Source organism: Rhyacophila brunnea, unplaced genomic scaffold (assembly GCF_057557595.1).
Source record: "Rhyacophila brunnea isolate RB1 unplaced genomic scaffold, BYU_Rbru_1.0 scaffold_2, whole genome shotgun sequence".
Classification (NCBI taxonomy): domain Eukaryota; kingdom Metazoa; phylum Arthropoda; class Insecta; order Trichoptera; family Rhyacophilidae; genus Rhyacophila; species Rhyacophila brunnea.
The window spans coordinates 17,616,628-17,644,338 of record NW_028232859.1 but is presented as its reverse complement, the minus strand read 5'-3'; the positions used below and the strand labels follow the sequence as shown (position 1 = coordinate 17,644,338).

Genomic DNA, 27,711 nt, shown 5'->3' with positions numbered 1-27,711 from the left:
GTTATATTCTAATTCGAGTAAATACATTTTTCAATAAACTCGTGCATCTTCCGTACGCAATGACTGTAAATAAATATAATTTTCGGTTGATTTTATTTAGCGACCGTTAATGTAGCATCGTTTATTATTGCTTCGTTTTAGATGTAGATAATAAATATAATATTGAATATTGATTAAAACAATGTTGTCGAGCAATGAGCGCTGGGTTGAACAGACTCGGTGCGCCCTTTTTCGGTGTCGGGTTAGCCTTGCCTAGTCGTATGCCACTACTCGCGACTTTTGTAGGCGCAACTCACAAGATTGTGCAGCTCGCGAGTCGTGAATGTGGAAGAGGTCTCTGCACTCCGGAGAACTCGCCCCCTACAACCGATTGATTCACTACCGGTACTCTATATTTTGGATCAATAGCAATCATTATTGAGAATTAGAACAAAATAAACGAAAACAGAGAATTTGGTGGTCAACAAAAGCACAGATTAACAAATCAATTGCAGGTGTATGAGCGTCAACTGAAAATGAATAATATTATGTACCTACCTGCTTAGCTAAAGTTTTTGTACTTATGTACATAACGATTAATTAGAATAAATTCAATAGAGAAATCATAATAAATAAATAAATCTATTACTGAATGCAAAAATAATGTATTTTTGGATAGAAGTCAACAATACATAATGCATAAAACAATGATATAACGAAGATACGTAGAAACAAAAGGATAAAAAGACTGACAAGATAGTTTACGTGGGGGGATAAAAAGGTTACATGACAATGTCAAATTAATAAAATATTGGAGGGATAAATACATATATAATAATTATTATACAATGTGTGAATATATTTGCTTAAAATTCATTAATGACGCTCAAGATTTGCCATTATAAATAATGGTATAACTTACAAGATTATTAGTACAAAATACCGGACTGACCATTCGAATAGGATATGGTATGGCAGTTAAATGATTCATAGTATAACTAGATAGCTAATGGATTTCATAATGTATTAGGTATATTACTCGGATCGTGAATTAATTAATTCTTTCGCATAGGTATATTGTACTGCGAATAATTTGATTTGCTCGTCAGCCGTCTTCTAATCCTGCCTTAATCAATAAATCAGAGTTTTATTAAGCAAAGCAATGCGAATAAATATAATTCTGTACAAAGCGAGTGATGCTGAAGTTCTATTCAGGGGTAGGTAGACAGTAGTTGTACCTACTTCTAAAGGCGATTGGGTGGGGAATGTCTGAAGTCTAGACTTGAAAATTGTTTATCAAACTTTCCGTCAAGTTCTTTTCTAGGCATAAAACTCTATATCATTTGTAATGCATTCAGGATCGTTTGTCAGCATCTGCGTAAACAACTTATTTTATTTGCGTGTTATCACAATAAAGCTTACAAGAGTATTTCAAATGAAGATAAGATATATTATTCATATAATTTCACGGCATGTTTACTACGAACTAAGAAGCAATGGAATCATCTTTTCAGGCGATTTCTACACAAAACAAGATCAAAAATACAGCAATCATTATATTGTTTTAATATTTTCGTCTACGATATTGCACAATAATTTAAAAAAATATAGATAATGGTTGATATGAGTTCCATGTGAATTCTTATTGAATATTATGAATAATTAATAAATAAGTATGTATCCATGTCGGATCAATTATAAAAACATTGCTGTCACAACTGAACGTCAGTTGTGTTGTGACTAGAAAATAGATATGTAAATTTTTACTGCAGCTGCAGACAATAGGAAAGCAGCTAGATTCTAATGGGTACTAAATTAATATTATATACCTATTTCACTTTTCCAAATTGAGTCTTGTACTATAGGTAGGTACTTGGTTTGCTTTGGAAATCTTATTTTGGATAAAAAAAAACTAGCACAGTAATTATTTATTATGAAACATTAATAATTGATGATGATTGCACTATTTATTCGGAGAAACTAAAATTCCTCATTATTATACTGCTTCAGAATAGGTAATAGATGTAGTTAGGTAGGCATATTAAATTAAATTATGTACTTATTATATTTTTTACATATTATGATAAGATCATATAAATACAGTAAACGTGATGTGAGTGGTGAGTATGTGGACTAAGTTGTAGATGGATCATAAACACAAAATACTTATAGGTACATACCTATTTCATTAGTAAATAAAACAAGCATTGAAGTAAATGTCACTATTATTATGATCACAATAAAATCATTATCATTGTTAACAGGCAGGTATAAATGATAATACATATTAAATAATAATTCACAGTGGCTAACTATTTTTTAGACTATTCACAATAGATGGCTATTAAAATAAATACACATAGGTACTGGCATTGATCATTGGTTCCAAGTAGTTGTATCATTTTCATTTGCAACAATGGAGTTATCAGTATCTATCGTGGCTTCGAAGGAAATGTTAAACACAATATTATCAATCGTTGGTCGAGTAACATACAACGCTCTTAAAATTCACTATATCCATGGATTGTTGTTATTCATGTCATCATGTGGATTATTTATATAAGTATCTATAACTTTGTATTTCTTACAGAAGCTGGTGTGATACACACCATAATAATATAGAGTAAAATGCACAATTACTTATTGTGTTGTGGGAACATAACCAAAATTTTGAACGTACCCCACTCTAGTGTACGTGGTGTTGAAATGAAACATAAATGAATTGGTGCATTGGAATAAATTGATTTTTATTAAGAGACATGAAAATTTCTCGTCTAGATACGTATATAATAGTCAACATACTGTTGACAGCTTGGTAGCAGTCAACTGTATTGTTTTCAATATCGAATCCAGGTTATAAGGTCAAAAGATGACAATGTATTGTGAAAAACTATGTAGGTACCTAGATAAAATAAAATAACAAAAACTCTCATTGTTGACAGAAATTCGTGTGAATTCACAAAGGGATGGGCTGATCAACAGAATTGACTATCAGACGTTTATGACTCAAGAATGAAGCCACAATTTAATGAAGAGTGACAGGATTGCACGGATGCAAATATATTTAATGTAAGTAACACATAACGCACAGCCACAGCATTTTAATAGGTTTCACATCGAAATGAAAGTAAAACAAAAACAGAAAAATAAGTATTATCCAGAAATTAAAGGATTGCCCGTGCAATCTTCGTTTAGTAATGCAATATGTAATGTAGGTGAGACTTCAGCATTTTATGTAATGGTGAGATTCTAATGATAAAAAATATGATTGGGAATATTTTTAACTTACCACCACAGCCATACACATTGAATATGAATTTTACGGTTAAAGCCGCGGGTCAACGAAAACTAAAGCACGAACCACGCACCACACAACTTAACTTACAAGGTGGCTTCGGAGGAACTAAATTAAACTAAAATATGGCAGCTGGAATATAGGGTTACCAGTACTATGGGAAAATATGGTTTTTGTGTGATATTATGATTCTTTTGTGAGAGATACCTATCTATATCAAAGTTTTCTAAGTGATTTCTTTGTCATTTTTAGACACCATCATGATGCCGCTCGATCTTCATAATATTATAACGTTTGTCAAAAATAAAGTGTTAAGTAGGTATCCAGAAGATAAATATTTGTGAGTGCTGGGGTTAACAACGAAGAAGAAGGACATTATGGAAAACTGAGCAGGATACAGGAATCTGCGGTTAAGATCCACCCAGGGATGTAGCACCACAAGTACAAGAATCTTTTAAGTATATTATAACATCCAATGTATTGTATTAAGAATATAAAATTTATCGCAACTACGATGATTAAAAATAGAATATGGTTCATTAATAATTATTATTAATAATCTCAAAATATGTGTTATTTTCATTCTGTCACCTGAAGTTAAATTGTATGAATTTTAACAGTTGTGTTGTGACATAGAGGCCTAACGCACTGACTGATTTTGAGGCCCCATACGATAAAAAAGAACCTTTAAACCCTGTATTAAAACCTTGTGACTATAATATAGACACGATTCTGTTTTTAAATACACCGAACCACTCCTAAAAATACCTACACTCTCGCTCTGTCACCCTTGCAAAGATAAGCTGTCCTCAACGTTACAATATGTAGGTATTAAATCACATTAATAAAAATATTACATCAATGAATACGAAATGTGCAATATTATGTAATATCGATTAATTACTTTAGATAAATACAAGATATAGGATATCTGTGTAATAATAAATTCATATTAATTTGTTAACATTCTTTAATTTTACAAAAGTCATACAAACATTGTTTTATTTAACCAATAGGTACCTAGGTAGATACCTATTCTTTCTTACAAAATCCAATACATAGTAGGTACATGCAGTACCTACCTAGAGTGCCTATCTACAAATTTAGTAAGTAGGTATTTGGAAAAACAAATTATGAATGCAGAATTTTGTAATGCGTAATAAATTACGATATTTTTAGACTTTTGATTTCGACGCCAAATTTTTAAATAATTATAACCACTTATTTTATATAATACTTGCCTTAGTATGATTATACACTACAGATTATCAAAATCGACTCAAACTGCTAATTGAGCCAATAACTAGATTTTTTTAGTTTCTCTGAAATATAAAGCCTATTAGGGTATATAATTTTCTTACTTGGCAACTTTTGAAATGTCAAACGTTAAAGTGTAGCTACTATTGAAAAACACATATGATTTCATAGACAACAAAGTCGATGAAAATCCAATGTCTCCAAAAATATAAGGATAATGGTTCTAATTTCTGGTAGCCCTAGCCTGTCAAGCACAATAAAATTTGTATGGCTACTGAGTGATACAAGTCGACTATTTTTTTTTTTCATATTGTTCTGATTGTATTAAATAAATAAATAAATTTGATAAAACCGTATTCTGCTTCATTGTCTTGTATTTGATTTGGTTTCTTGACAGCTTTATCCCTCTCGGTATTGAATGGGATGCAGACCTATAGCTAAGTCCACATTTATTAACTTCAACGCCGACTTCCTCTTCAACTTTTAAATTCTGGTTTTACACCGAGAAGTTTTGTGCATGTGCGAGGAGATGAATCCGTTTTACTGTCTACATTCGTTCAGCTTTCACTTCGTTAAGTCATAGATAATACACCGAAATAGATTCGTAGGTGATGAACAAAATTCATCTCGGTAATACAGCGCTACCACCGAGCGTACTTGGGAAACTAATGCAAAAAGTTAAAAGCAAACAGTAAGATTTGCAATAACAAATACTTAATTATATTAATATTTTTTTTTACTTATTATTACAGTCATATTTGTAATAAATAAGCATAACTGAGTGTGTCCTAACGGCAAAATTGGTCACGGAACTAGTTTAGTGCCATCTATCGGTGTACTTTGTATTACATGGATGACAAATATTTTTGTATGCATATTCACCCTCGCAAATAAAATAGTCTATGCCCGCCCTAACGTCAACTGTCAAAATAATTATACTTACGTTAGTTATTTTTGAATTATACTATACATCAATTGAAGAGATTTAAATTTAATATTACTGACTACTGTTAAGTTACAATGGAAGTAACTGATGCTGTTATACTAGCGGGGATCAGTGCTGCATTCATAGTACTGCAAAAAATAAAAAAAACAGCTAGAAAAACGTCGATAAGATTATTTAAAAAACCAGGAATTTCAGAATAATGAGGGAAATACAAACAAACGAAAACGTTCTTTTTCAAAACTTCACACGGATGTCGAAGGCAAACTTTGACATGTTGTTAGGAATAGTTAAAGGAAAAATAGAAAAACAAAACACTCAGTTAAGGGAAGCGATGGCGATACCCAGATACCCCCCGAAATAAAGTTGGCTATCACCCTTCGGTATACGGTGATTCCTTCATGTCTCTGATGTATTTGTTTAAGGTATCGAAGCAGTTCGACAATGCTTCCAGAGGTGCTAAAAGCAATAATTGAATGTTTGAAAGATTACGTCAAGGTAATTAGTTTATTGATATCATCACTATAAGTAGGTACATAATACGACATCTCAATACTACAACTAGATAACACTGATTTGGTCATTGTTGGGAAAATGAAATTTAAACTTTACTTGATTAACTATCTATCTATAGCTATAATTATTATTTAAAATAAAAATGGAAAATTGTACTAAAATTGAATAATGTTCAACTGTATGGAAAAATAATGTAGATGGGTGTATTATTTAACACGTTGATCGCCATGGGGGTCACCGGTGACCGGCAAAGAAGACCAACCTTAGAGTTGTTCTACAGCGCCGGCGGGCACGCGCGCAGTGCATTTTTCGATACGCGGTGACCGGCATGGCCCTTCTGTATATTACTGCCACTTAGCCTGAAAATATGTCTTCCCAGTCACAAAATATAGGTTCACTAATGTAAAGAATGTACATAATGAAAAAAAAAGTTTTCCTTTTAAATTGTAAATGTGTTTTTATTGATATAAAAATAAAAATGAAATAGATTATAAAAATGTAAGTTATAAAAAATATGTAAATAATAAAAAAATAGAATTACAAAAACGATTATAAGGTATGTATACGTATATTTCCAGTTTATGTGTATCCAGGTATTATACTACCCAATTTGAAAACTTTTATTCCGTATTTGTGCCATTTCTGTTTATTATACTATCTAAATCTAAATATAATTCGACCGCGAAATGGCACCATGCTCTCGTCAACACATATGGACAGGTGACCGGCGAAATGGCCGGCCCGGCGCAATAGAATAAATTAACTTGTTGGCGCCGCGACGGACACATGTGGCCGGCACATCATAAAAACCAATATTTACGTAAAAAAATCATCAAAATGAAAAAAAAAAACATATTCTTTCATAACCTATCAAATAATACCTTAGAAACAAATAATCATTTTTTAACTATTTTGTGTAAAACTAGTTGGCGATCAATGTGTTAATGCATTTACAGTTTAAAAGTTATCTCACTTTCAATCACAAAATTAATATAGTTTCCATTTACTTCTGACTTACCTAGTTTTATCATTTTGTAGAGAAGGAAAATGTAGAATCATATTCAACAGCTATTTCAGAAACAGTGAAATCAAATTATCTAGGTAGGTAGTTGTAGTATTGAGGAGTCAAATATAATTTATAACATTTGGCATAGGTACAATTATTTATTATTAAATATAACATAATTTTCAAGCGCATATTCGGTATTCTGGTATTGATGGATGAATTGTGGTGACTGAGGAGTTTGCATGGGAGATGGAGAATCAGCTGTCGAGCCTAGTCGAATGTCTTCATTGTACGAAGGATTATTCAATTCGTCGATTTCTATCTCAAAAAGCCGGTTTTGTGTATCATTTTTGGCAATTGCTTGGTTGCGTTGCTTGAGCTTCCTTAATTGAGCTGTTACCATTTGTCCAAAAATTGTCAAATCATCTTTTGCTGATAATTCTTGCGCTGCAACTTTGAGAAAACGAAATGCCTCCTCTTCCTTCTTCTCGTCTTCATCCCTCCTTCTCTTCACATTTCTCTTTGTTCTCAGTGGATGAGCAGAGGTTTCGCTATTTCTAGAAGTAGGGGTACTTAGACTAGGAGTAGAGTGAATATCTAGGGTATACTGACAGAAAGCATTAAACTCATTAAAACAAGTTCTGAGATAATCGCAAAAAGGACTTTAATTTTTTTTTCAAAGCGTTCTCCCACGTAGATTTTTTTATGATTTAAAAACATTTTTTCGACATTATAAAGACTAACCTTTATGGCAAACACAATATACGACATGTTACAAGTCCTGTATTTTTTATACGCAGAACGCATTAGGTTATTATCATGCTTTCTATCAGAATAAAAAAATAACAATATGATTTAATAATGTTTCTATTTTCTCACCATTATATCCTATGCCTTTGTGCGTTTTACCAGGACGTAGAGTGTAAAATTGTATACATTTCGGCATTTAAAACAGAAAAAAAAACAAAAATTGAAATAATGCGTTCTGTCAGTATACCCTCGATATTATCCTGTAACAAAAGACAACATTGTTAATTTTTGCCATTTTTTATTTTTCCAGTTACCGGCTGATACACACCAATGGAAAGCAATTGCAAATGAGTTTGACACACGTTGGAATTTTCCTCACTGCATAGGTGCAGTAGATGGAAAACATATAGTAATACAACGTCCAGAAAATACGGTGGCAGAATTCTATAATTACAAGGGAACTAACAGTATTGTATTGATGGCAATTGTAGACGCCAACTATAATTTTATATATGTAAATGTTGGTTGCCAAGGACGAATATCAGATGGTTGCGTCTTCAAAAATACGGAATTTTGTCAAAAACTTATTAACAATGATTTGGATTTGCCACCAGATGAACCACTACCTGGCCGCACAATACCAATCCCTTACACATTAGTGGCAGATGATGCATTCCCATTATTAAAACATATAATGAAGCCTTATAAAATTGATCTGAATCGAGGATCCCCGAAGAGAGTTTTCAATTATAGGCTCTCAAGAGCAAGGAATATTGTAGAAAATGCGTTCGGGGTACTCTCATCCGTTTTCAGGATCTTTCAGAAGCCTATAGAGATTAAAATTGAAAATACTGTTGTTGATATTGTGCTAGCGTGTGTATATCTGCATAATTTTATACATTTACAACCAGATTCGGGAACACATTATTCACCCACAGGATGCTTCGATAATGAAGATGCTAGTACAGGAGATACAATTCCTGGATCTTGGAGACAAGTCACTTCAAGTGATAGTGGTATGAGGCCTCTTCAAAGCATTCCACGGAATGTATCAAGAGCTGCGAAGGACATCCAGGATGAGTTTATGCACTATTTTATGTCGACTGTCGGTTCCATATCATGTCAAAACATACACTTGTAGAGTTATTTATAACAAATGTAGTGTAGAAATAGCTAATAGAAACGGCTGGAGCTATAGCAAATGGGCCCAGATCAAAAAGGAGATAAGACACCGGACCATGCAGCCTCTCATATTGAGGGCGAAGCTATGTTGGACCTGCCTTGGCTACGTGCTACGCCTCAAAAGAATTTCAACATGGAATGCTTGGTCTCCAATCCAACCTGACTCCGCTGTCCTGAAAGGCCGCTAAATACCATTCAATATCATTCGTGAAGATTGAATTTCAACCTGACTTGTCAGTTGACAACTAGGGACAGGAGGTTATATGAAAGTATGGTAAGGCAGGCTGGTAATCAAGTTATGGTAGCACTTCAACGTGCGTCACATTGACGCTCAGTTTGCATTGGTAAGTCAACATGAAAGCTTCACCTGAGCTAGGTAATAATCAGTAAAAATGGTTGTGTGTAGTGTGTTAAATTGTAAAAAACGACAGCAATGAAAAGAATAAACACTTAGAAGCCGTGACGTATCACAAATGAGTATATTTAATTAAATTTATATAAATGTTAAAATAATAATCTTAAATAATCTCGACTGCATAACGTCGTAATTAAATTCGTTCCGTATTTCTCTGATTACACAGCAGCCGTCTATGTATTGCTCAGGACCGCATTTAAGTGAACGCATTGATTATTAATATTATAATTGAATATAAGAAACACATTTTGATTTTGTCGTATATTTGAGTATTGGTATATCATTGTATGCGTTGATACTTTGATATTATTCTCTGTTAATTCTTCGTGGAATCCCAGTACACAAGATTTTTTAAGATTGTGAATAACGTTCTATATAATATTTATTTTGTTTACTATATTAATTGATTATGACACGTGTTTGTGTTCAGATATTTATAATCCATATACCTATAGATATGTACGTACTAATTATAATATGTTTTTATATATCCGTGTTTCTTATTTTTAAATGATTAGTTGATGTTATTAATTCGAAAATTACTTAGTAATTCTCTTAAGGGCGGACGTGCTCAGCGTGGGTCAAAATGGAGCTTTTTTTCTATTTTCAAAGCATGATCCTGGACATATATATAAATATATATAAAGGATAATAAGGCTTCAAAATTATATAAATAGATTATCTACAACATTTAAGGTATGTCCAGGATCATGCTTTGAAAATAGAACAAAAGCTCCATTTTGACCTACGCTGAGCATGTCCCCCCTTAATATTTATCATAACAGAAATATTGGAAAGTTGTTAAGTATAACCTAATTAAACCCGAACTAATTACAAATATGTAAGTTAAACTTAATTAAGGCTGAATTAATTACAGTGATGGGATATTTGCAAGAATTTCATGTGTTTTCAAAGTGTATATCTTTCTGTAAACTTTATTTTTGTAATATAATATGATTACATAATATCGTCACCGTACTGGCAGAAGTTGGTAAGTAACATATTGATAGTTCTGAGAAAACAGCAAATGAAAATTTGAACTTTTAGGATAGAGCCTCTAGCTTCAATATATACGGTTTCGTTGATCATTATAATTTCAAAATATAAATTGATTTATGCTAATCGGATACAAATAAAGTTTGGTATAAATAAATGAACAAATGATATTCATTTTGTAGGTTTTTATTTAAAAGGTTGCACTTACAAAGTTTTGCTTCTCAATGAATGAGTGCAAGTATAAGAATAGATACTAAGATGTGAATTAGAAATAACCAGTGGATAGATGAAATGAAATCAAATTATAATAAAATATCAACATTAACATGTAAAAATATTATAAAATTCGACATAAATGGATGTGAAATAAATAAATAAACATAAAAAGGTTTTCGATATGGAAACAATGTTTTCACAAAAAAAATTCACAAGTTACAGAATCAATGGCACATTTATTTAAACAGTAAAAATGTTGTAAAGTCACAATCAATCTTAAAAAAATTATTATAAAAATTAAACCACAAAAATATTGACTTAAGGTAATAAAAATCTAATCGACATTTTCCTCGTTATCTTCAGTTTCCGTTTCTGGAGGTGTGTCCACTTGGTTTTTAGATACCGGTAAACTTTTATACCATCCATGCAGTTCTGTTGAAATCATTCCTAAGTCGTTCGAGATCCTTTTTCTTAGCAATCGATATAGGAAGTAGACTTTTGTTAAAATTATTTCCAGATTCAAGACTTCTTGCAGCTCTACTTCTTGTAATGTTCGTAAATATTTTTTTATATTCACCATTATGATCGTATCCATAGACTATAGATACATCTAGACGCCACCCGTTGCATTGCTAAACGAAGCTACGTGCCGTGCGTTTGGTTTGTGGGCGAGCGAACGCATTCGCCTACAAATGTTCGAGACCATAGACCATTTCGCTAGTGCTCGCCCAAAGTGCTCGCACTAGACGCTCAAAATTAAAATATAATTTTCTATTTTTTTACGTTATATAGTATTTTTAAGCGGTCAAAATGCAACCATTAGGTAAAGATATCCATAATTTAAGTTATTTTAAAGAAACACTAGGTCACTGATATTAAAATAAATAATAATATACAAATAAATTGTCACGAACATGTATCAACTTACCTATGAAACGTAATACCATCTTCTTGCTTTTCAGTATGGCTACCATATTTTAATACAACACGCAGAACCACCTTTCCTACTTAATTAACTAAAAATATATACCACTGACTTTATGTTTAACACAAAAAATAGCAAATTTAGCAACACGAACTCGCAGATTATCGATGCTACGTGAAGCGATTCACCACGATTTGCCAGCGATCCTTTTGGAAACTGACTCAAAAATATGTAGACCTTTTATCTTACTCTAGCGCGTGTCGCAGAGATTATAAGGGTGCCGAATACTTTCTCACTCGCACTCATGCATCGTTTTTGTTCAGGCCTTGATCGTATCAATATTGAACTATTATATTATTTTTCAAATTTTAAACATTTTATTTTTAGCCAATAAACTGTGTTTCTATCCTCATCTATTTTTCTATTACTAATTGTACCCTTGCGTAATGCGGCAAAATCGAAAATTTCAGAAAAACTAACTGCTTTGTCTTATGAGGGCGAGCAGATTTACGATTTCTCGTGGAACGGACAGAGCGGAAAATATTCAGCAAATCAACCATGGAATACCCAGACACATGTTTTTTCTATGTTCGATTGCGCTGTGGACAGAATCTACCTCCATATGTGTATGACCTGATTCTAGGAATATTTGCTCGATTGTATATATTTCTGTGGTAGTTACGATATGTAGGAGAAGTGCTGCAATATTCTGATTTCTTTTCTATCCGCCGCATGTATCATAGAATAATCTCAAGTAGTTAATTTCAGAAGGCAGCTGCTTAATCCAGTAAAATAAAGCACTTCCTCTTTTTCCATTCAATTTAGTCCAAGAGATGCAATATGCATCGTTTGGTGAAACAGCTTCGTAGTCGGTCAAGTTATAAACATTATTTTTCCTTGAATAATACATTTGGGAAATTGAATCAGAAGGAATTTGCAAAATACTTTGCATGTCAAAATAAATGTAGCAGATATGAAATTACGATCTGTCTCGCATCGATTTTTTTATTCATTTTATCAATTTCTTTTGCTTCATTACATTCCACCTATCTCTGCTTATGACATTGATATTCAACCTCTAAAGAAGCTCTTTCTGTACCAATTGCATTTTGATACATTTGACAAAGAGTGCAGAGATCTTTTTTTGGTTTATAAAACGAGAGGTTTTGAGAGGAGAGACAACTTTCTCGTCCTTATATTCAGCAACATTTATAACTCGTACACTTTAGCAATAGAGAGTGACGCATCCAAATATTTTCGTTGTTTAGTTGTTTTCCGGCAATAATGTGATTCAGTCACAGGAAACTTTTAAATGTGATTTTTAACCCTAGTGACCGTTTCTTCGGGGGTTTTGTTTATGGGGTGTGTTTTCGTCGTTGGTCAGGTTTTCCATTTAGACCTAAGGATTTTTTTTGCCTTGAACGCATTTATTATAGGTCCATCCCTAATGTGCAAAGTGCTCATAAGAATTTTCATTAATATTATTAAGGTAATCCTTTTGTCTTGAATAATCTAAACACCAAAATGATCGACAAATCTCATTTCCAGAAAATAGGTATATTTGTGCATCGAAATCTACATGTATCAAAATTAACTTCTTTATGCAATTTGCCTGGCATTTCATGATCTCTTCCTTTCTCGGTTTTGTATGGTAATCCATTTTTACGGAGAGATTTATTAACGTTGACTGCCCAATTACTGACAATTACAGCGAACTGACATATACGTAAGATTGACGTTCGACACATTGCTGTCAGGCATAAATCAGTAAGTGCACACTTACCAACTTCTTCCAGTCTATTTTCTTGATAGTAAAGAATATTATGAGTGGCTTTTAACGGGAAGTGACTTTACCAACAATTGCTTATGTATAATTTGCATTAATGTACTACTGATAAAATAAATTGCTATTTTTGACAAACTGGAATAAAAATTTCACCTACTTAGTTATTCCAGACGAAGATTTGATACCCAAAAATCTCGCTGTACACTTAACTCATTTTTCTCAATTTTGTCACCTACCAACTTCTGCCAGTACGGTCACGATATATCCTTTTATAATTTTATTTACTTTAATTAAGTACTTTATTGCTATTATTATAATTACTTTATTACTTGTATTACTTTTGAAAGACATTATAGGCAAGTACCTAAATAACCTACCAATCTTTTCATAAATTTCCAACTTTCAAGTATAATTATACTAAAATCCTAACAGTGTTGTTATTTTAAACCTTCCTTCGCTGAACATTATTATATTATATGAGTACGTTATAACTACGGTCAAAGGGCCAAGGTAAATCCTCCGTGATGCCCTGCATTTTTTTATTGCGTCACCTTTTTTCGTAAGTTGTCGGCATGCTTTATTCGGTTGCATGAGTAAGCCGTTTTTTTACCTATCCCATATATTTAGTACATCTATGGTTGACAACTTCAAGCCAACTGGATTCCAAATACCATCCACAGATTTCATTAAAAAATTATAATACAGTATCTATCTATTAAAATTATCAATTGGACTTACATTATTCATGTCTTCAATTATTATTATCCCAGAATTTTCAGTCATCACAGAGGTAGGTGAGGTTATGGAGTCCTTTGTTCGTGGTGTAACAGAGTCTGGTACGAACAACATTGACTCATATGCAAACCACGAGGGTTCATGCTTGTTGTCAGCCCCAGCGCCACTCTTCATTTCCTTCGTTTTATGGTACTCCTTGGAAAAGTAGGACCTTAAACTTTTTATTTAATTTTTTACCCCTAAAACTGACATTCCAAACTTTCCTGCCAATAATAATATGTAGGCATCATTGCGCTTCAGTTTGTTCGTATAGTCTTTATGGGTTATATCCCATAATGCGAAATGTGCCCTATACTCCTCAATAATATTCATTGTCATCATTTCAGTTGACATTTTGCAAAAAAATCTTAATATTTCAATACTAACATGCATCCAATATGATCAACTATTCATCAAGGCTCAAATAAATATATTTATTGACAAGCAACTGCCGAACCACCCGAACCTTACCGAAAAAATACGAAGCTGCTGGGCTGTTGAACAGAAATCTAAGCCAGTCAGATCGCAGTGCGTTAGTACTTTCATCACAAAATGGCAGCCATTTTCAAACCGATTTCAAGGCCGACGACGCATGCCCTGAGTTCAATTCGTGAGACGTATGGAAAAGTCCCGAGTGTAGACCTGGCTTATAACAGCGCAATACCTGTGGTAGGTATTCTTTATTAATTTTCGTTTGTCCATCTTGAATTTCTAGAAGGAGCTCTTTCTCACCTCCGATCTTCGAGCTGACATTTTATTTTCTCTGTTGTTTACATGAGATAACAAACAAATTTAATAGTCCGGCAATGGCAAACAGAGGAAAGCCTGTCTCAAAGTGGTTGGCACAATCTCTTTGGTCTGTCTAGAACAATGATACTCAACCTTTTTTTTCTTCGGGCCAAATACATTTATTTGTAAAGTAACACGGGCCGCATCACTACTGGTGTGACGAAGAAAATCATGAAATCCCCCCTTTTTTACAAAACATTTTTAAGATTTTAAAAATCATGCGTGTTTTTTTAATTAATCGTGTGCAATAGCAACACTCTTATACCAGATCTGATGTGGACTATAATGACAATCCTCTTCGGGTGTCGAAACGAATTTCAATATATACGAATTTCCTGATAATAAATGTGTTTCGGGCCACACATAAAAGCTTAAAGGGCCGCAGGTTGAGTATCGCTGGTCTAGAATCTGGAGTTCACTGAGTAAGGGGCCATTGGTACATTTGGCCATCCACAAGATTCTCAGGACCGTCCAGCGTTTTATATTATGGTTCGGTTTACATAGGGTTTAATTGAAATTTTAAAACTAACCGTCATTATCAAGTAGTATTAGTTCAATGAAAAGAAATACGTACCTAGGTACCTATGACTGACGGGTGCCGGACGAAATCCCGAAAAATAAGAAAATACAAACATCAATAATTGCGCAATTTCTGCAAGAGAGACAAAGGCCCATTTTTTGTGGAAATTATTGATGTTTGTATTTTTTTATTTTTCGGGATTTCGGTAGTCGGGATTTCGGCCTTCGGGATTTCGACCCAAACTTTAGTGTGCGCTATTTATGTCGGATCTTAACAGCTTAATATGTCTACCCCTCCACCACTGACGTACGTAGATTTCGTTGTTAGATTGGACTGTTTTTCACATAAAGGTATTCTGTATTTCATGAAAAATGTTATAATTTTTCCAAGATTCTCTACAGGATCTTGCTTTGTACCCGCAATTGCTTGGGCATAAGTGATTTTTAAATAATGCACTTTGATGTCAGCAATACCTCCTAGATGCATCGGCTGTAGTATGTTTGTGGTATTAGTAAGTAAAAAACCTTTATTTGTTTAGATGACTCTCCTAAGTGTAGAGCAGGGGTTCCCAACCTTTTTGTACTCTAGAGCACATTCTAAAATATCGGTAGGGTGGCGGGCACCACCTATTTTTAATCGACAAACTCCTTCCATAACTTCTCATTTTCCCATAATTTATTTTCTTATATTCATAATTTATTAAGAAATAATAAACAAAAATGTTTTAAAATAATAAATCTATTATTCAAATTGCATACACACAGAAAAATGTATTTACAAAACGTAAACAAAGTAAACAAAAAACACAAATACAAAGTAAACATTTTATAAAAAAATAGAATATCAATATGTCAATGTGATCTTTGGCATTGCATATAATGGCCAGTGCCTCATAATTAGGAGAGTATGACGATAATCCGGTTAGCAAACAATCATAAAGATGCTCATCGGTGAGTCGAGATCTATATCTTGATTTTATTAAGTTCATGTTTGAAAACAATGATTCGCATAAATATGTCGAACCGAAAAATGATTCAATTTTATATGCCGCTTTTTTCAAAAATGGGAACTTTTCTCTGTCCACTGTATTCCAAAAGTCCTCTGATATTAAGGATTTAAGCAAAATATCATTCTTAAGCTCCAAAATTTCTAACTCTAGTTCTTCTGTCTTACCTTGAACAAAATCTGCAATACATGCGGCCATTTCCATTACATTTATTTGGCAAGTAAAAGGATTGATACAGAAGGAAACAATTGGCTCGATATCTGTAAACTGCAAAAATCTCTTATCAAAATCATCATAAAATCAAATCTCCTAATTCGTATTTCGTCAGACGAAGATGTCTCCTAGCTAACTGTCGCGACCCTAACGGGGCAGCAATCACAATGACAACATCGCGGTTCCAGGCGGGGAATGCTATTTGCAAATCACTTGTACATGCCGAAAACCCGAACTGAGCCGATGACCGCCGAAGCAATCGGGACGGTACGAGCACGTGACTACTGTCATGTACTTCGGCGTTCATCGGCTCAGTTCGTGGCGTTGGTTCACTTCGAATTTTCTGCGTGTATCAGGCTAGCGTGAAAATTCTGTCTCTGTCGAATAGTGGCGGGCACATACGAATCGTACATACGAGGGTAGCATGGCCTGATTTTTTTCCGTCGTAAGTTACTACAGCTATATTCTTAAATCTTGTTGATTATTAATTATTCCATTCATTCACTAAGCAAGCACTCACGGTGGCTGAGTCGGTAGAGCAGCCATTTATAAAGCCTTGGGTCACACGATCGACCCCATGCCGGGCAAATAAAAATGCATGTTGTCTTTTTCAATGTGCGCCTCATCCAGAACAAGGACCTAACAGGTTGAGTGAATAGCTATAACTGTGGTAATTTATTTACTTTTATTATTCATTTGAGTAAGAAGATAGTTCAGTTTTCTGCTATTTGCCGATTTTGAGCTTGTGCTATTTATTTATTTATTATCTGTCGTGTTCGCACGGCTGTATGGAATATAGGATTGGCTGTTCACATATCCCTTGTGTGTTCATCGATCATAATAGAAAAATAATTCGAAAAGTGAGTCAAGTATTATTTATACTCTGTCCATATAGAACATGTCATTATACCCAGTGTTGTAGGTATTGCAATGTAGAGTTGGAAACAGGGAGCACAAATAAGGGAAGTGGGTCTCCTTCTTGAAACTGTAAGAATGGATAATTCTTGAGTGTGGAAAAATATGGGATAAACTTAAAACACATGTTGAATGTTATTTTAAACAGTTATGTCACATCACCGAAACAGGTGTTCAATAGTAATATTTGAGCACACTTAGTGGGCTTTGTTTTTCTTGCATTTTATGGTCTGACTGTGGTTAAGTAATTAACCAAAACTGGCTTCAACTATGGCGACTGGTCTTTGCATTCCTATATTATTTGTCTGTTCTGTGACTGGGACGCAGTCTATTTTTTTTCAAGGCGAAAATAATAACTGAATTTGCAAGTGAGGTATTAGGAAAAATTGTGGAAGCACTCTAGGTCACCACTTCACAGAAATGGGTAGAATTCCGCTATAGTTGTCAATAGGGGCAGGATTAAAAAAAACACAGTAAACAAGTTTTACACGGCTTTTAATTTGTATAAGCCTATAATAATTATAAAATTATACATTTTGATTGCACACTTTTCCCTAGAACATGTTCATAAATAGGCATGAGTCTGGATATTATATTTTTTTAATCAAGCAACTGATAGCCTCTGAATGTGCACCATTTTTGAGAAAATGTGATTGTACAGTCGCAAATTTCAAAAAGAGTTACAAAAGTTGTTTCCATAAGCAAATTCGGAATAGAATGAAGTAAAACATTTGGCAGGCGGTGTGTTGTACGTTTTTTTAATGTTACTTAAAAGTGAGTTAATAGCATTATTACAGAAGGGTTCTCTTAACCAAACATACAATAAGAGTATGTGCGAAACCAATTACAAAAATAATCACCGAGATTAATTTAGTTTGAAGTGCAATTTTCACCAGACTTTAAAAAGTTGCATTTGTATCACTACTAGAATAAGAATTACTATTTATCTAGTCTTAAATATAGGTAGGAATTTACTGCAAGCATAGAATATTATTCAGATAAGTACAGACTACCTTTACCTTCTACATCGTTAATAATTGAAGGTGTTTCTGGTACAGTATCAATCCTAGTGATGATCCTATTACTTTCGAAATAAGCATCTACTTTATGATCCTGCTTTCATAAAATATTCTATGAAGTATGAAAATAATGCATTTAGTCACTGTAGAATATCTACATTATATAAATAAACAGCCAGTATTATTTTCATTTGAAATAAATATATCGATCATCAAATTTACTAGAATTCCTACATCTAAAATATTCAAAGTGAATCTTCGTAAGGCAATTTGATATTGAAATATATTTAATTAGCGTATAATTTCGTTTACTCTAAAAGCATATATGATTCGTTCAGTGGTTGCATTAATTCAAAGTTTCTTCACGAGCGAAGAAACTACACATAAGAATAATTGAATTTCATATTGCTTGTACAGATGACCATTTCTAAGTACTAAAAATAATATTTTAAATACATACTTTAAAGGAAAAGGTGAAAAATAGTTGCAACTTTTTATGAGAATAGAAAAGAATACAAGTTTGATATGGTCCCACCTAATTACAATATTTCTGTAAAGGTACTCGAATAAAAACAATTTATTCCATCAACGTCACAATATTTTATAATGACGGTTAAACATATTATTTGAAAACTATTTTATATTTTGAATTATCTTAAAATAAAATGTCTTCTTCACGTTGTTAGGTATAAAATATGTAAAATTACCAGTATTTTACGGTTGAGCCGTGTTTGGATAAGACACACAAGTTATAAGTACAGTGAACCAAAAAGATTTTGTGCAAGAATAGATGATATATTTTTTTGTTAGTTGTTAAGTTAATTTTACAAACAGCTCCGAACAACGAGGAATGTTAAATAATACAAAACACGAATACAATAAATAATTGTATAAATGTTAAATTTAAAAATGTAGTAAAAAACAATTACATGATTCTCGACGCGTGTTACTAAAATAATAATCTTAAATGATTAGTTTACGTCAAACATATATAAAGTATTTACAACATAAGTATGTAGTATCTATTATTCTAATAAAGTGATAATTCAAACGTGTCACAGCACAGATTTACGCAATTGACAATTGACATATATCCCTACTAATATTAAATTTAACAATTGAAGACGATCGCAAGCGGTCATCACAAAACTCTCAGACGCATCGACTGGGATAACAATTTATTTGCTTTTTAATCACATTCCTAGTCGAGATCGCCCACTGGAATATACTTTGATTTAAAAATATGAATTAGTAATTAAATATATTATTATGCTATCACACTAGAGCCATACAGTAAAAGAATTCAAAACCATAAATGCATTAACAGTTTTCACATTTCTTAATCGACATGACTTAACACATCGTATATAAATGTTATCATTTAAAAATTAAAATTTCACTAGGAGAACACTGGCATTAAGCCTTTTGCTCACTACAACTAGGTGATAACGTTTTATCATTAAAGTTTACACTGGGAATGGGGAAAGTGAGTTGGGCAGCGGGTGATGGAAGCTTAGAGTCTAGCAACTCTCTCACTTCCGTTTCGGGTTCGTCGACAACAATATGCTGTGACGAAGTCCTCTTGTGCCCTTTCAAACCTGCATCGGCAGATTTAAGGTCCTTGGAATTGGTTCTTCTATGTCTGAGGACCATGTTTGAATTCTCAAGGAGCTGTTTAGCTTCTTCATCGAAAAATTTTGAGTGCACCACAGATGCGAGATCCAAATTTTCAACACTCTTTAGGGCGAGGTGTTTTATTTGATCCAAGCTTATGTCTCTGGAATTGGACCGAGAATGAATTTTGAAATCTTTAGAGCCGGACCTGGAGTGAGTGTTGGAATCCTTGGAAGCCGATCGTGGAAAAGCGGCATAGTCCTTAGAGTTGGACCGAGAGTGTTTCAGATCACGAGAATCCGTCCGGCTGTGCTTCATCTCCGACTTTTCTTGTTCGTCTAGCGAAAGTTGATGGCGTGTTTCCAGTTGAATTGTTTTTGAGTCGTTTCGTAGATGTTTAGATGCAACAAGGACTCTAGAGTTTTTTCCCATTCCAGTCCTAGAATGTTGTGAGTCCTGAGAGTATTGCGAATCATTCCTTTGAAGTCTTCCTTGAGGTTTGGCGTGTTGATCTCTGAATGATTCCGACTGCAAAATAGTGCACTGGCCGTCGAGTGGAGTGCCGATGTTAGAGCTCCCCCCAGAAGTCAGTCCTGAAGTAAAGCCACTCATGTTTTCAGCACATGGTTTTTCCTCAAAGACTGAAATCAGAGAATTTTTTAAAATAAAATATTGAGATGGGTAGTGCACAGAATACTCTTTATTTGTGTTAATTTTTTAATCATCTTTCACTTCATTAATCACAAATTACTAAAAGATATTCGTATTATCTAAATTATGATTAATAATTATCCTTTTATATATATCCGAAAAGATGCATGAAAGTCACAGCAATGAAAAATTCAGCATAACTTAATTTTTATTACAAAGTTGAGATCATTCTTTTACTAAACATAATATGTACGTGTTAGTGATAATGTAACAAGATGCCATCAAGCTATCCTAGGATACGTACGTTTATCGAGACTTATGATGGAGCCTGAAATGTCCTTTTGTGGATCAAGTGGAGAGCAATAGTCAAGGGATTTTCGCCTGCGCACCAACCACCAATCCACCATGAAGATGCCTAGAGCGAGAATTTTTATTCCTCCACAGAGACCCACATATCTGTTGAGACAAAAAAAAAACAGAATTATTAATATTATGTGGATATCTGACCAAAGAGTTTATAATGTGGTAGTGGCATTCAAATCGAGAAAAACAGTAATATGCTCGTCTTGTATGCTGTCATGAAATCAGTGTAATCTATATTATACTAGTATGGCTTCAGAGGCAGACGCCACTATTCCAACGTAAATGTGGAGGTCTGGCAATAATTTAATGCTTTTTTTTGAAGTCAAACTTTTTTACACACAGTAAACGAACGTTATGCTCCAGAAAAAGAACCCAACAGATTGGGTGAATAGCCAATAACCATTTTCTGATAAAAAAATCTGTTAATGTAAACTGAATTCTGCGGAGGCCCTAATGCTCCGGAGAGGAGCAAAAATGGTAATTTACGTTACCCTTAGGGTATGGTACGGACATGGTGCTTATTATAATATATAATTGATGTATTATGTTATGATTTGAAGATGTGAAATGGACTTTCAGATTACGGCTATCAGAAAAACTTGATAAATAGAATAATATTATATATTAGGTATCTACATAAATTAATATAAAAAAAGATTATATTATGTGATTCACAGCATCATAATAAAAGTATCAGCAGCGAAGACTGCATATTGGATGAAAGTAAATGATAATAAATAATAAACATCTAAATATATTCAGTTTATGCTATGTAAATGTTATTTTATTATAGATGATAAATCTATCTAAAGCTATTTCTCCAAAGTGAAGCACTAAGCACCTATATTCATACATTTGTGACGAATACAGACCCAATAATTTCATCGTATTTGAAGGTGTCCCTAGAGTCTTACATTGGAATTTCATTACTTACGGACAGAACAATAAATCAATTCATGCGATTTGTGGTTACAGGTTCAAATCCCGTTGGGCGTTATATTAAAAAAAAAAAAGAATTTTTCTAGTAGGTAAGTACATATTAATATTATCTGAGGTCTTTTCCAATTATGTAATCTATTGTATATCTTCAATCTATATCTTAAGTCTTCATCATGTATGTAGACATATATTTTGCAGTGAAGTGAATGATATTGATAGTTAAAATTACTGACTTGTATCTGAATTGTTCAATATCATAGAGCAAGCACCGTCCTCCCTTTCCACCGCAAGTGTTTTTCCAGTATATGCAAGTGGAGTCGATGAGGTTTCCAAATAGAATCGGTGCCGGGATATATCCAAACAACCTGAAGATCACAAATTGCATTCCGAGGGCAAACGATCGCTCTTCTTCGCTGACAGATCTGTAGAGACAAAATGAATTTTCAAAACAAAATACCATGAGAATCCACTATTAAAATAAAAATACACAATGGTTAATTTAATTTTGGATAAATAAGTAATAACAATCAACATATGGGAAAATAATAGAAATAATAAGAGGGTGATGATTGAACAAGAAATGAGATCAATAATTTAAGTAACATTAATAAAAAAATTACATTTTAAATATCAAAGTAAATATCAATAACAAAGCTAAATGATTTAGATTGAAGGTATAAGCCAGTGGTGAAAATTCTGTGGATTATATGCGGCCCACCAAACCACCTATTGAGAGCCGTTCGTGTATTGGCCCATTATCCTAATAATTATCATGATTAAGTTTTCAGTAAAACATGGTAAAATAATTGTCTGCAATATATGGCTTATAAAATTCATTGTGCTACAATATATAACATAAATATATGCCGTAGGATAGAGTTACCTATATTGACCACTAGTAGTCATAGATAGTAAAATGATTTTTTGTGACATGGTAAAGAATAAATCACTAATTCAAAAAACACTTTTACAGTAAAATGCCTTAATTTTACATAGGTCTCTTTTCTATTCATCTCCTCATTTATTATGGGAGCACGTCAAGTTAGACCAAAAGTAAGGAATGCTGCAGAGAATGTAAGTTTAGTATATAATAGCTATAGTTTACCTTAATACTATCATTAGTAGTGGCATCTGTGTTCCAGCCACAATAAATGTCATGAAGAAGAGCAATATCAAGAAAGGAAATATGGTGGTGCATGGTGCGCTGCAAAGGCCCGCTGTGGCTACAGGCACCACTGTCACTTCGGCAAAGTCTTCACGAACGGCAATGGAGGCGGCGGCCGATGAACCCCCGCCAGCAGTGTGCATCGGTCCACCGGCTGGACCTCCACCCAACATGGAAAGGTTTCCATGAACACCTGAGAATATAATATTCAATAAATAAGTATAAATTTTTTTTCCCCATACACTGACATTAACAGATCACTGTGCATTGAAAACATTTGGGTGTTCACTTAACCGCCAACTGTCACATAGTGTTGCAGTGGCTGGCTGTTGTAATGGGTGGATGCTCTATGAGTAGGTAAACCTTTGTACAAAAAGCGAAAGCCTCAGGTACACAGATTTAGAGATGGATATTATTAATACGAGACATGTAGAAGTTGTTTATAATATAACATTAGAGTTTGATTTGAATGTCCAAAACTGTTTTTGCAATGTTGTGCGATTATGTGAAAATTATTATTTTCAATGTTGGGTGCCTAGTTTCCCAACTGTTGTCTCGCGAGTGAATCGAAAGTGTACAGCAAGATATTATTAGATACAGTAAAATTCAAGCGGTACCCTTGCTGTTAGGCGATTCTTTGATTTAGAGAAATTGTGGTACTGTTCGGTTATCAGGAATACAGCGGAAAACACATTTTGAAAATACCCGATATACTGGATTATTTGTTAGTTTGGGTTAGTTTAGGCTAGGTTAGATTGGGTTAGGTTAGGTTAACCTAAAAAATAATCCAGTTTATCGGCTATTTTCAAAATATGTTTTCCACTGTATTTCTGATAACCGAACAGTACCGAAATTGTTTAACCAAATGCAGGAATACATAGCTTCTTGGCATAAAAAATGAAATGTAAAAATTCTAATATTCAATTCACATGTCCATAGACAGACTGTCATGGTAAAGACTAAAGGTGTATGTATGCTAAGGAAGTTATGGATAGCAAAGAGGGCAATTATTTTCATCCTGAAAGAAATAAATGTGAAATTCAAAATTTTTCCTTCAAAACGTTCGGCAGTTTTTAAGCCACATATCGAGAAGGGAATAAAATAATTTGGAAAATGTGATGTGTATTGACTTACATGCACAGTTGGTATAGTTTGATCTGGACGAGAATGCAGTGCAACCAGCATGGCAAGGTGAGAAATATGTAAGGCCATTATTTCCACAGACAGGTTCCACGTCATTTGTTCGACAGGAGCAACCAAAATTACATGCAGCAGTCAGGTTCACTTGGAACGGTTCGGATCTTGAGGTGCTGCAAACAATGCAAAAAGAAATACACAATTAAATCAGGAATTAAATACAGACAACAGAAAAAATATGGAGCTGAGAGGTAAAGCGCCGTATTTAGAAAGCCAAAAAACCAAATCGTATTAAGTATTAATATTCTTTTGTCATTTGATTATTTTTCAATGAATATTTCTGATTTTTTGAGTTTGGTATAAAATGTGAAAAACCCCAGTATTCCTGAGCTAAGTATCTTCTTTATCTATACTATAAAACACAAAGTTTGTCCAAAAGTTAAAATCAACGCAAAAAAAAAATGAAAGATATTTGGAGATATTTAATTCAGGAGATATGAATATTTAAAGTTTCGCCTTTATTATCATTTTATATTTCTTTGATAATTGTCATACAATAACAAAATTGTCTGAAGATATTATTCGACATTAAAAATATATCTATTTGAATTTACTGATATCTACGATTTTACTATGAAGTAATAATGGATTCTGATATTCTTGAAGTTGCAGGAATCTACCTCATTCAAAGATCAAAGGAACTGGAAAAGCTAAGATTTTGATTGAATGTACTACGTTTTTATGGTACTTATAACTTATGTCCAAGACAGAAAGATTATCTATGGGAAAAAGAATGTAATCCAACCAAGCAAATTTAATGCACAATCAGAATCTATAAAGTTTTAAGACACTTTGGAATGCCAAGGAAAAACATCGAGTGAAGCCGAGTACAAACGCAAGTGATTAATAAATTTAAATTTTGTGATTATATGACACCATTCAACAGAACTAGAAAACCAAATACTTACATAAAAAATAAAACTCAAAATTTCTCTAAATGATGTGATAGTGTTAATAAGTTTCTGCAGCTATTTGTTAAAATAAGTTCCATAATATTACTCAGTGACTTACCTGTTATAGTATGGTATTGTAGTGCCAGCCATTTTGACATTATCACAACCCAGGAAGAAAAGCAGAGTGTAGCAAGCGAGGCAAATTGTGTTAGATATGAGCACGAATTGGACGGCACCCTTTGGCCTCAGCTCCAGTCTCTTCAAAAGACATCCTCCCATGAAGATTCCGATGCAAGCACCCGGTATAGCAACTGAACCTAAAATAGACAGAATAATGAATATTTTGCAGATTTAACGTACTTCTAAGGTTTATTCATTATTGCAGTGACAATTATTTCATTGCAAATTATTGATTCAAAACATTACCCGTAAAGACACTGGCTTGGCTCTTTCCAAGGCTGAACTGTGTCTCTAGGTATTTGGGTAAGAACACCACAAAGCCTGACACGATCACCAGCTCCATGCAAGCTCCAAGACAGGTGACTACATACACCGGGTTGCACACCAGGCGCCACATCGATACAGGAATATCTGAAAATATTAATAACACCATGTTACGGCATATGATTTTAAGATTTCTCTATGGGAATGTGAAAATAGTGTAATATGAAGTTTTAAATTGATCAGATAATAGGTAATATATATACCTACAGAGTTTTGTTTTATAATGAGCATTTGTTGGAGATACAAAATTAATTACAATAATTTAACTTACAACATAATTCTTTTTAATACCTAGGTATTGATGAAAGGATAAATAATAAAGAATGTTGTAAATTATTCACAGGTGTGTTAAAAAAACTTATTATTCAAAATAAGTAGGTATTTATTAAACAGAAAAAACCTGTTTTAAACAAATAAAATGTAGGTATAGTAATAATATGTTAATTTTTAACTTGCCTTTAATATCCCGCCCATAGCCCGTATCAGATGGCTTGGCGGGGGCTGGAGGAACCTTAGAGACGGAGGGTCCACAGCCTGCGGCCAGAGCTTCCTTTTCACACAGCCGGATCTTCTCTTTCTCCCTTGTCAAGATCTTGGGAAATGCAAAAAATGGGATGGCCACTAGAATTAGAAGCAAACCGCAGAGCAGGAAGCCTCCCCACCACATGCCAACCCACCGGTGATCATCAGGATCTATAAAAGAAATAAAGTACAGGTTTAATAATTTGACTTCATTTGACCTGCTGATAATTAGAAAACATTACAATTAAAAGCATTTTGTAGGGATTCATAATATAAATAGTTTTGTTATAAACAATTATGTAAAGCCGCCATCTATGTTTACTAGATGTTTTTAGGTTTAGGTACTATGTACGTACAATTAACACAGTAAGTCCTTTCACAGGCAATTACAGCTACATTTGCAGTATAATGTGAATGTTTTGGTATCTGTAGAAACCTAACATTTTTCGTGTCTGAATTGGTAAATATTAATAAAGCAATACCATATATTATTTATACTTATATATTATATAAAATGTTTTAGGCTTTATTTTGATAACTTCTGAACATTTAATAATAAAATTGATGATATCGATTGAGTGAATTTAAATTCTGACAGATGCGGGTATTAACAGTATGAAGTTTGATACTAGTGATTCTGCATTGCGAAATGACTTGCAGCTAATTTAATCATAGGGCTTAGTAACCCTTTCTTTATATTCACTTTATTTCATAGACGCCGCATGTAATCTATATAGATAATAGAGAAGATATTCTTCATTCTATATATTGAAAATTAAATTGAAACAATTAGTTTGTAAGTAAGTCGTAAGACGAGAACGGCCATGGTTTATTAGAAATTTACTATAGATACAAAAACATACTAAAGACAATAGTAATATTTGTGTAATTATTACAATGGTACAACTACGATTTTAAAACATTATATTTATGAAAGAAAATGAATTTCAGCAATATAAGTAAATAGGGATTAATTAATATAGAAATAGGGGATACATGCAAAGACAACCAAATTAATTAACAATATGTTACCGATTTCAATAACTGTGTCCGAAAATGAGTCCATGTGAAACGACAGCAAATAGGCTCCCAATAAGAAGCCCAATACTGGACCAAAAGCAGCCATGCTGTACATACAACCTGAAAATAAAAGAGGAAACAATGCTTTAGTTAGAATTAACAATGACAGGTTATCCAAAAGCGTGTGATAAAACTATTATTCGAGGTGAGAAGTATTTAGAATAATTGTGTGGATGTTAACCGTTATAATAAGTTGTGGTATTGTTTTAAAATTTTACCTAAACGTTGCTACGAAATGAATAAGAACATTTTATCCATATTATGTCCATGGAATATAATCC

General features: G+C 33.3%; 1 protein-coding gene and 1 long non-coding RNA gene across 3 annotated transcripts in view; both read right to left on the bottom strand.

Annotated features, from left to right (window-relative positions):
• The window catches only part of LOC147071987 (uncharacterized), a 129,736-nt gene extending 126,342 nt beyond the window's left edge, over positions 1 to 3,394 (bottom strand). Inside the window, exon 1 of the long non-coding RNA XR_015070648.1 lies at positions 3,269 to 3,394. This is a non-coding gene — a long non-coding RNA (uncharacterized LOC147071987). The remainder of the gene's footprint in view (positions 1 to 3,268) is intronic.
• Positions 3,395 to 17,961: 14,567 nt separating this feature from the next.
• The window catches only part of Oatp30B (Organic anion transporting polypeptide 30B), a 184,333-nt gene continuing 174,583 nt past the window's right edge, over positions 17,962 to 27,711 (bottom strand). For both annotated transcript variants that reach the window (XM_085946622.1, XM_085946623.1), the window contains 9 exons: positions 27,383 to 27,490; positions 26,285 to 26,521; positions 25,751 to 25,915; positions 25,443 to 25,641; positions 24,369 to 24,544; positions 23,175 to 23,427; positions 22,303 to 22,491; positions 21,072 to 21,223; positions 17,962 to 20,757 (listed from right to left, as the gene is read on the bottom strand). In XM_085946622.1, the coding sequence (XP_085802748.1) occupies positions 19,919 to 20,757; positions 21,072 to 21,223; positions 22,303 to 22,491; positions 23,175 to 23,427; positions 24,369 to 24,544; positions 25,443 to 25,641; positions 25,751 to 25,915; positions 26,285 to 26,521; positions 27,383 to 27,490 (2,318 nt within the window). In that variant the 3' untranslated portion in view covers positions 17,962 to 19,918. The remainder of the gene's footprint in view (positions 20,758 to 21,071; positions 21,224 to 22,302; positions 22,492 to 23,174; positions 23,428 to 24,368; positions 24,545 to 25,442; positions 25,642 to 25,750; positions 25,916 to 26,284; positions 26,522 to 27,382; positions 27,491 to 27,711) is intronic.